The sequence below is a fragment of the Amblyomma americanum genome, chromosome 2 (assembly GCF_052857255.1).
Source record: "Amblyomma americanum isolate KBUSLIRL-KWMA chromosome 2, ASM5285725v1, whole genome shotgun sequence".
Classification (NCBI taxonomy): Eukaryota; Metazoa; Arthropoda; class Arachnida; order Ixodida; family Ixodidae; genus Amblyomma; species Amblyomma americanum.
This window is the reverse complement of record NC_135498.1, coordinates 23,277,307-23,288,377: the sequence shown is the minus strand read 5'-3', so window position 1 is coordinate 23,288,377 and position 11,071 is coordinate 23,277,307. Positions and strand designations below refer to the sequence as shown.

The 11,071-nt window shown below is 46.7% G+C and overlaps 1 protein-coding gene across 1 annotated transcript in view; it reads right to left on the bottom strand.

Annotated features, from left to right (window-relative positions):
* Window positions 1–3,269: 3,269 nt before the first annotated feature.
* The window catches only part of LOC144118394 (centrosomal protein of 104 kDa), a 64,350-nt gene continuing 56,548 nt past the window's right edge, over window positions 3,270–11,071 (bottom strand). Inside the window, exons 22-23 of the mRNA XM_077651341.1 lie at window positions 9,197–9,346; window positions 3,270–3,695 (exon numbers count right to left, since the gene is read on the bottom strand). Coding sequence (XP_077507467.1) covers window positions 3,499–3,695; window positions 9,197–9,346 — 347 coding nt within the window. The 3' untranslated portion in view covers window positions 3,270–3,498. The remainder of the gene's footprint in view (window positions 3,696–9,196; window positions 9,347–11,071) is intronic.

The window sequence follows — 11,071 nt, the reverse complement described above, 5'->3', positions numbered from 1 at the left end:
CCTCTATATACACGATAACGGAGTCCTGCTCCAGGACTCTTGTGATGTTTACTGTTTCCGCAGTGTACAATTGCAGCGTAGGAGATTGACGGTCTGCGCCACGAATAATCGTAATAAATGAGAAAAAAAATTTCGTGAACGTTTTTTTTTTTCTGCACAACCTGTCAGATGTTATTTGTGAAATACTGAGCGAAAAATAAGACCTTTTGTATCCCGCACAAAAACGAACGGTTATAGTAAACTGTTGTTCGCTATAAAAAAAATAAGGACCCGGAAGAACCCGAATTACGGAATTTTTTTTCTGAACAACCCATTTGTACCGAAATTCGAAGCAAAAAAATTACTGCCGATTTTCTACCCTCCGGATTCTAGAAAAAATAAAACCCGAAAACGGAAGGACCTAGGTATATGTGACAAGCCACACAATTCCAAGGAAGATCAATCTTCAAATCGTACCAATAAAAAGGTGACACTTCGGTGGTCCCTGGCCCCGTTAAGTTTATTTGTGGTAAACAAGTGTCACAAGAGTGGCAAGAGCTCAAAACGGACGACGCGGACGCTCCAGCAAAAGCTGTTCAGAAAAAAAAAAGAGTACGTAGTATTCTCTACACCTGAGTGGTCCAACCGGAGTTGAAAGAATGTAAATGTTGCACTGGTTTATAACGCTAAACAAGTCATTCCCTCCTCACCCACTGGCACTCGAATCAAGGCCGCCTCTACGGTCCCGCTCAACAAATAATGTCAAGATCCATATGCCTCGCAGTGCAGTCCTTCACGTCAAACACTTGTTGCTAGCAGATTAAACAGAAGCAGTTCCCACTGCATGCAACTGACTAAGCTCGACGCCAGTACGCGTGACAGAAACAAAGCGCAAGTGGATGTGCATTGCCATCAGCCATTCTGGTACCCAGCTTAGTTAAAGCCACTAATTTTTCGCTAAGCAGCAGGAACGATGCGAACACTTCTTTTCAGAAGCAATGATGTTTGAGCTAAATGGTATTGATTCATGTTAAGAATGTTCCCAGGCCGAGATAAACGAGGACACAGAGGGGACGTCGTGCTGTGTTTGTGCCCTCTCTGCGTCACTGTTTATTTTGTGCAGTGAACATTCTTAACGCTTATTTTCACTGGCTACGACAGGTGGGCACGAAAAGACAATAACACTTCAATGAAATAATAAATATTTTATCTCTCTCTCTCTCTCTCTCTCTCTCTCTCTCTGCATGTAATGATCCAAAGTAAGATTAAAGTTCCAAACCAGATAAACATCAGTGCGCGTTGCAGTCCACTACGTTTGAACCGGGAAGGGAAACTACAGATGCGGTGCGAGTGCGTTGAACGAATCAAGAACAAATTTTTGATTAAGAAATCTTAATTAGCAAGATTTTAGGCTGGAAATTTCGGAAACAGTACGGAGCATCTTTGCATATTTTAAGCGTATGCTAACAATAGACCCGATGCTTGGAACCTGTGCATTCCTCTTAGTTTTCTGAACGTCGAAGGATCGATCATTTATTACCAAAAATGCTTCCAAATACATTCTTCTCTTAAATAAGTCGTGATTCCGTTCTCTCGGCGGTGCTTTCCCTCAGCTATTTCGGTTTTCTTTGTATTCCTTATCCAGGTCGCCAAACTGTGCTTGGTTACGTTAAATTCGTTTTTCGAGAGTAACTACTGTTACGCGTTCTATTCTACCTTTAGGTTGCGCTCTGAAATCCTTGTGAGCTAAAATCGCCGTTCAGAAACCATAGAGAATAATAATAATAATAATAATAATAATAATAATAATAATAATAATAATAATAATAATAATAATAATAATAATAATAATAATCGGTTTTGGGGGAAGGAAATGGCGCAGTATCTGTCTCATATATCGGCGGACACCTGAACCGCGCCGTAAGGCAAGGGATAAAGGAGGGAGTGAAAGAAGAAAGGAAGAAAGAGGTGCCCGTAGTGGAGCGCTCCGGAATAATTTCGACCGCCTGGGGATCTTTAACGTGCACTGACATCGCACAGCACACGGGCGCCTTAGCGTTTCGCCTCCATAAAAACGCAGTCACCTCGGTCGGGTTAGAGTGTGGCCAGGAGGCGAAACCGGATGTCTGCGTGCTGTAAGTACCTTTGAGAGAACGTAATCACGCGCCGAAGGCCAGCAGGGAGAGGAACCCGAAAACCGAACGACGGACGATTGAAATATAGACTAGCGAAAGCAGTCTCAAGGTTTTCTCATTCGTGCCACTGTCATTGCTCTGATAATCGCTTTTATTGTCGTGTGCTGCAACAGTGTCCATAGCTGTGGAAGCGGGGAAACTTGCTGATTGACCTTTGTCCGTCACGGAAACACGCTTTCATGGTTGTCTTGCTTTGTTTTAGTGCGCAATGCTTCTTTCTACAATTACCTAACGTATCGTGTTGTGAAGCGTAGGAAAGAGAATGAAAGTGCTCACGGAACCGAACCGCACACGATATGTGCGCACTAATGTGCAGGATAAAAGTTCCAGGCCGTACGCCACTGTTGCCAGAGAACGAGTAGAAAAACAATTCAGTCGTTCATACGATGATTAGCATGGTAATGGAAAAATGTTACATGTTCGTAATTCGTTGTGTTCTGCTGTCGATATGCCCGAGGCCGGCGCGCGGTCGTAGATATTGAAGTAAAGGGAGACCGCGATAAGTAGAAGATAAACAAATTTCTCATTTCTGAGCGCTAAAAAAGCAGAACTGCCCTTCGTCGCTCTCTTACCACTTCCGTACGCTCGCCTCGAAATCGTAGCAAAGCATGCGCTATTCCTCGTACAGATTTTTCAAAATTTTGCTGCCCGCCGCGACCGCGGTCAGAACGGGAGGGCTGCCGAGCCGCGGTGGCGCTGATGCTACGGGTGAGGACGCCTGTCCTTCTCACTGTTTAGCTGATAGGGGTCGTGAGAGCGCAAGGGACACCTCCTTGCCAGGAGAAACCACTCTCTACACTCTAAACAAAAGGAGTAAAAAGGGGGTAATGCTGTCCTCTAGCGCGCACCCGTTTATAAAAGGGTGTTCGCTAGACGACAGTTTACCCCCTTTTCACTCCCATATAGGTGTATTTGTGTTTAGAGTGTAATCACGAATACGCCTGTATTAGAGTTTAAAGGGAGTAAGTATGTTATCCGCTAGCGCACTGTCTTTTATAGAAGGGAGTGCGCTAGGACTTAGAGGACAGCCTACTCTCTTCTTACTCCTTTCTGTTTTAGAGTGCAGGGCACACTCTCGACAGTAGTCCCGTTTCGCACGCGTCACGGTGGGCTGCAAATTTCTGAAAAAGAGTGTACATTCATTTCTTTTTTTCAACACAGGCATTCGCGACGCTGGTCAGACAAGCGCTTCTCTCTAGAATATGGCTCCAGGTTGTTCTGCAAAAAAGTCACTGCGTCCGCTCGCTGATGCGCCTAATCTATCGCCGCCTGTGGCCACAAGGGGCGCCAGCGACGGAGAATCAGCCCAGCGCGGCAGAGCCCATCACTGGGCCTTGGGCTCGTCGTCCTCGTCGTTGGTCTGCGTGCCGGAGCTGCGCTTGGCTGGAGCCGGCTCCGACTTGCTGCGCGAGTGGTGCAGGGTGTACTGGCGGTACTCCGGCGGCAGCGCGCCCAGGATCTTGAGCTTGCCCGCCATGCTGTCCGGAACCGTCACACTGTACTCTGGCTCCCACACTGAACCTGCGTGCGGATGGCCAGCAGAACATCGGTCATCGCGGAACAGCCCGTGGTGCATTAGTTAAGCCACGACCAGTCGCCTAGTGCTTTGTGGGGAACTTGCGCTGAAGTTTGCGGTGCCGATTGTAGCGCCATAACACACTGCCTAGCGAGAAGACAAAGCAGTTTTGGATAGTACTATTAGTACTCCGCGCCACCTTCAGGCGCTTATTGGCGTGAGCCTTCGCGCTCTGTCGAAGGCGCATGTGCCGTGCGTCAGCTATCTGGGCTACGCCGAGAGAAGCTAGGCAATGAATGCTGTCAGCCAAACGCGGGTATCTAATCGCGCAGAATGTGTTCTCGCGTTTGCAGCGGCCCAAGCGGCTGACAAAAGCAGTTTTGAGTCACCGAATGGAATAATTGCAGCGCAGGTTCCCCGTTGCTTCAAAAAAGTATCGACGCGTTGGCACACTAAGAAAGCGTTTGTGAACTGAACAGATTTTGGCCGTCGCAGGAAGCGAGTTTCATTCTCATAAGTCGGTTCATTGCCATGACTAGCTTCATACCTTCAAACTAAACGGCAGCGGACTATTTCAGCTACTGAGTCTGCAGAATTGCAAGAATTGCCACTGTTCTGCGTGGCCTTCCTGTAATAACCACAAATTGCTATTGCGTCACACCACTGTCGTGTCAACGCCGCTGTCTTCCCCCTTTATCTAGCTGTCGCAGCTGAGTTTTATTCTGACAATCGAGGTTACGGCCCATCCAGGGATCTTTTGGTGTGCAGGCTTGATTACCCGCGGCAATAGTGCATCGCGTGAAAAATTGTCAAGTATTTATTTTCTGCTGTATTAGGCAGTAAACTAGATGAAAGCTGTTGCCGTGCCACTGCCTGTCTTTTGCTAATGGCAGACCTGCAGTAAAGTCTAAGACCTACAGTTTTTGTAGCAACTTGGACTATCACAACGATCGCAAGGGCTCTGCGGTCACGTCTCTGGCGCGAGTCGTGTCATGACACATGATCTCGTCGTGGTCATGTGAACGGGGAGATATTGCCAGGCGACGTGAAGCGTTCCGGGTCGGGCTCCGTGTAATATTTTGCCGTGCAAAAACTTCGACTACGGCAAAGGCGGTGGCAGCGAGTGCAGGTGGCTATAACTGCTTTACAATGCCCCCAGTGTACATTTCCTGCTGGTGGTTCTACTGCGGGCGCTTCCCCTGCAAGCGTTTCCCATGGTCTCGACTACTTGGTGCGGCCTATCTACGAAATCACGGTCCTGGTTGCTTAGCACGTTTCGCCGCTGATGCACCGCTTCTAGCGTCCCCAATCGGCCTTTGCCGTAATCATCTCTGATGCGGCCGGCGACGCCCACACCGACTCACTACGGCATGCAGCGGCGGTGGTGGCAACGACTGCCGGTGCCTAACGCGCGCCCTTCGAGTGCTTTACAGGTTGGTTCACTGAAACTTCGTCTTTGCTCTTGTAATTTGTCTCTGAAGCCGCTGCTGCCGATGTGTTCTGTGCTAAAGTCGTCTCTTGAACTTCAGCTACGAAATGGCTGGGAAAGATAAGGAGTGTTCTGCGTGCTTCAAAGCGCTATCCTATCCGTGGAGGGTTTAGCCACGAAGTGCTTCGAATTTGCTGAATATTATCACAATGGAAAATGTTCTGGCGTATCCGAATTGATGACAAAAACAAAAGTAAACGGCTTTTGCGCTGTTTAGAAATGCCAAATCTGCTACTCATCTCGTTTCAGTGTCAAAAAATGCCAAGGATCAGCCAGAACTTGAATTCTACGAAATCTTGAGCTCTATTAATGAACGGTTGACGAAGTTAGACGGCCTTCTTGAGAAAGTGGATGAAATCGAATAATCTATCAGTATGATGTCCGATAAATGTGATGAAGTTCTGAAGGCAGTGGCTAAACATGGTGCTGAAAAAGAACTAAGGAAGCGAGTTGAATGTGTTGAAGCACGTGAAGACATGGATGCAGTCGACAAACTAAAGTTGGCAATCAGTGACCTAGAATAGAGAGGCAGACAGCAGAACTTGGTAAATCCATGACATTCCGAAGACGAAGATAACTTGCTCATTAAAGTGAATGACGTTGCACGAACTGTTCGTTTCTGAGCTCCGATCAACCGATGTAGCTGCCATGCCCAGACTTCCTGCGAAACCTGGCAACGACCCAGGTATCATACTGCGTTTTGTTAACCAATGCGTCAGAGATGAATGCTTCGAAAAAAAACAAGCACCTGAGGACATCCAACTCAAACGTTCCCATAGCATAGAACCTGACCCAAATGAATCGTGCGCTGCTTACTTCCTCTAAAAACTGGGCCAAAAGTATTATGCACGGCATCGTAGCGGAAGTGTTTGTGCGTAAAGCCACTGGTGCTCACTTGATCAAAAGCGATGCAGATATGGCGGGGCTGCCTATGTAGTATTAGTGCTCGATGCGAATTCTTTAGTTCTTGATCAATCCTACTGTTTCTCGTTGCATCTAATTATCCAGTCGGTGCGAGGAAAACAAGATGTTTTTAAAGAGAAAGCTTCACTGCGCCGTGTTCCGCGAGTTTCGCCGCCTCCGTCGCTTTGACCTTCAGCGACCTTCAACCGCTCCGGAGCTGCGCTGGCTCGAAAATGTGACTAGGCACGTCACTCGTCGCGGTGGTTCCGCGGTCGCCGCGCTCGCTCCGCCGCCGCAGCTGGAGCCGCCGCGCATGCGCCCTTCCGCTGTCAGACCACGTGACTCGTCGCGCGCCTGGCCGCGGTTTAAAGAGGAGCGCACCGCTCGCCTAGGCAGTGACCGGGCCCCGAATGTCCGGACCCCGTAGAATATCTGTTACGGTTCCAATTGGGCTTATTTTTGGAAATGTGGTGGAGAGTTTGAAGGATGCTTCACTTCCGCCATCGGTTGGCCCGGTATTGCACTACCTCCGGGATCGGCCTTGTCTTTAGCGCGTCTGTACTATCCTGTCTTTCTATCCCATCTTTCAACTCTCCTACTATCTGCACGTGGTAGCGATTGTGGCTCGGCTTGAGCCAGTGAGCAGGCCGGTGCACTTTCCTTTTCTTTTTTTCCTGGCAACAACAGACAGACTAAGCAGTGCGCGCTTCGCCATGGATCCGAGTGAAGCTGGGCCTTCTCGGAACGTTACGCTGAGGACCTTGCAACGTCGTCAGCAAGCCACATCTGATCACCCCGCGTATATCGCCCGGCTTCGCTTTACATAGCTAGGCTTAGAAGAGTAAAACCTATTTTTTTCCAACATTCTTGCATGAGTTCAGTTTTTCACTGCAGTCATGCTCACGGAAGCTTGGATTTCTGATAACAGTGATGCTTTTGTTCTTGATGAAATACAACTTTTTCTTCTCGAACCGCCAGAGCAGGAGAGAGGGATGTATGTATTTTTTAATCAGGCACGTATCCAAAAGAAAGCCCGAGCCCCCCCCCCCCTCCTCCTCCAACCAGTGTTCTTGTTATGTATGGGCCCTGCCCCCCACCCCCTCCGTGCTTCGCCATATACAATTGCCTCTGGCCCCTCCCGAAAAAAAATTCTGGCTACGTGCCTGTTTTGAGTGAAAATCTACGCTGCGAGCGGGAGTGTTCACATTGTGAAAGTGCTGCAGACTACGAAGTGTTATGTGTGCGATCTGTTAAACGCTTGCTTGTAGTAGCGTATCGACCTCCAGTTGGTTGTATTGATAAATATTGTGATTATTTAGAGAAAAAAATTCTTTGCTTCTGTAATGAAAATAACTAGTCTGTTTGTTGGTGGCGACATTGAACAGCAACATGAATCAACAGTCGTTTCGCAGGGATCAACTCCAGGTCCTCTTAGAATTCTGATCTCTGGTGGTAAATGTTACAACTTTGGCTACAGCGGGTAACTTCTGAATCAGAAACAGTTCTCTGCACCTGTCAGTCCTTGTTTTGGGGTTTGTTAGCCTATTCCATCAGTGATCATCTCCCTATATATATATATATATATATATATATATATATATATATATATATATATATATATATATATATATATATGTAACAATAACAATGTGTCCAGACCTAATAGGCAAGCTGCATGCGTTACAACACAGGACATTTGCCCGTGGACACAGGATTCTTTCCTAATGCCATCACAACACTTAACTGGGATGAAGTTCACGAGCGGAAGACTTCGTGACATTGCTGAGGACCGCGCTGCCGAACACACCATAGGTGATGGTGTGCATCGTCATGCCGCTGTTGCACGGCTCTTTCTCCCTTCTCCTCAAACATGTACACTGCGTACGTTGTTTGGAAGAAAATTTGTGTTTTATTGTGTTGTATTGACTCCAAACAATGCGAAACGTCAGCAAGAGTTGAATCTTTGTTGAATTGCTCATCAATTATAAACGTATCTGTATAAGTGACGCAGGTATTGGTGTATTGACAATATACCAATACCTGCGGTATATTAAATTAACAATGCAGATGTCAATCGGGTTGACAGCTTCCAATATCTGGGCGTTATAATTGACTCCAAATGAACGTGGAACGCACAAGTTGATTATGTTGTTTCGGCGTCCCTAAAAAAGCTGTGGTTATTGCAGCACCTCATGAGGCACTGCCCCAGTGCGACAAAACTTGCAGCATTCACGACACTCGTTAGGCCAATGCTTGATTACGCTGACACTGTTTGGGACCCTCATACTAAGAAAAACATCAAACACATTGAAGGGGTGCAAAAGAAAGCACCGAGATTCATTTACAACGCTTACCATAGAAGTATCTTTGTTTCAGACCTGAGAACACGAGCTGGGCTCCCGTTGCTAGAAATGCGTCGTAAACTACACCGCCTACAAATGATGTGCAATATTGTAAACAACCATGTCAAAATCAACTTTCATACTTACATGCATTTCAACGAATCCAGGGAAACGAGAGGTAAGCACAGCAAGGCAGTTGTAATGCCGCAGGTTAAAACTAACGCCTGCCGTTCATCATTATTTCCTTGAACCATAGCCGAGTGGAACGCCGTACCCTACGAGGTTGCTGGCATGCCCTCTGTTGAATCTTTTGTAACGACCGTGTACCCTTATCTCTGATGCATCAAGCATTTCTGTACAGCGCTTCTTGCTTTGCCGTCCGCCTTTCGAAGTGCATTCCTTCTTTCTTTTTTTCTATTAGTTGATTCTGCGCATTCCTTCGTGGCTGATTGTCAATCTCACGTTTTTTTTTCCTTCCTTGCCGCTGTTAAACGCAACTTGGAAATAGTTCAAGAACAATGTATCCACTCCTGCTTTGACTGCCAAGAGGCAGTTGGCAGTATTTGATAAATAAAAATATCAAACATGTGCGGCAGCGTTTCGGTTTAGCGTTTTTCACGTTTCGAGAGAAATGTCTGCCGCACACGTGCGCAGTTCAACGCGCCGCAAGAAATGTTGTTTCTCCCGGAGCTCCTTGACATTGCCCAAGGGCTTTGATCAGAGACTTCTAATTTCTGCGGAATCTTTGGCCATACGGTACACGTTCTCTCACCGGAACGCCATCGAAAGAACTTGTTTCTCCGCCTGGGGTTGAACGCGCAGCCCACTTCGCTCATGAGGTGCACTTTCCAGGCGTCGTCACCAGGGGCGAAGTTCTGATGGCAGAGCGGACAGTGGTTGGCCTGGTGGGGAGGCTTCGCCGCTGTACCAAGACACCGTAAGGAACGAATAAATAAAAACGAACAAAAACGCATCGCTGTAGCGTGAAAAGCTGTACGATTTGTGGTGCTGTTCAAAGAGCTCCACAGATGTGAATCAAAAGCGAGTGAGAACAAAAAAGCCATATGGCCTACAATGAAACAAACACACTTTCAAGCGCTGCTGAAGAAACTGCTATTCCATCTAAAACAAAACCTCCTTGCAGCGATACATTTTATTTCATTACAGGTGCCCGAATATTTGTCACAACTCTGCTGTATCGAAAATTACGCGCGCATCAGCACCACGAAACCAGCGAATATCAGCGTCTATTCATAATGCGGGCAAAAATAATCGGACCGAGACCTGCAGATGCGTTGTAAACCTGAAAATTCCGGGAGGCGACATTCAGCGACCACACCTAAAAAAGTGGACTGTTCGGAAAGCCTTCTCGAAATTTTAAAATGCGTAATGATACAACGCGTTTTTCACCCAGTAAGGTCTATAAAAACGACCTGCGGAGACATCGGAGAGTCGCTTAAGGTGCGCATGCGACATTCCGGGTGAAGGAGGACAAGTCACGGTTAACATCAGACTTCTTATAGACTCTATCGCCTTCCTATACATAGCATTAAAAACCAGCGCTAAAAAACACAGAGGACGAGACTAGACACACAGAAGGCCGGGTCTTCTGTTTGTCTAGTCTCGTCGTGGGTGTTTTTAGCGCTGGTTTTTAATACTGTGGATCACCACCAACTCGCCCAATCCTCAGTTTTTCTACAGTTCGCCTTCCTGTAAATATTACTTTTCGTGTATTCAGCGTCTATAGACTGTCCATAGACAAAAGTCTACTAAAAGTGTACGGCCATAATCCTATAGACTGTCTATCGGATTTGTATTGCCTGTAGACTATTCTCTAGGATTTATCTACAAACAGTCTCTAGACTTCATATATAGAAGTCCATGGACAGTCTGTAGACTTTCTAAATAAATTTTTGTAATGGAAGTGTTCCGTGCGTAGCCACATTGCAGCGCCGCCGAGCTCAAAGACGTAATTTCTATCCCTGTCATGCGGCTTTGGCTTTGGATATGTTGACGTTCTTAATGAAAACTTCGGTAGTTCCTGCGAAACGAGCATTTTATTGGTCCCATGTGGAATCCGCCAAAGGAGTAATGACTCATTAGCGTCCACCTAAGCGCAGCCATGCGGTTACAAAGGGAAGATGTCGTTTGCTTTCAAGAAACGTCCCGATTCTTCTGTTGCTGTTCTTCACAAGATGTAATTCATCGTTTGGTTATTTTATCTTTTTTTTGTCTTTAGACATGTTAGGGCTTTGATGTGATGGATTGGTTACTTTTATTGCTTCTACTTTATCCTCGCCATTTGTTGGTTTTCGTTTAACCTGTTCGCCAACTGAATGTATTACTTTTCAGTTGTTCTATTGACCCTGTAATTCCGTCCTGCAACAATCCCAAATGGAACTAGCACTATACATAAATAAATTATAGCTGCCCCAAAAACCTCGTATACTTAAATAAAAAATTCGTCCTGATCCGAGGTTCGAGCCCGGGACTACCACCTCGCCCTATACTTAATTATGCTGGCCGTCCCGATTAATTCAGTTAGTGGAGCGACTGCACCGGTGGGGCGGTGGTCCCGTCTTCGAACCCCGGACCAAACGAATTTTTCATGAACTACTAGGTTTCTGTGAAAGTTGTACAGCCTTCC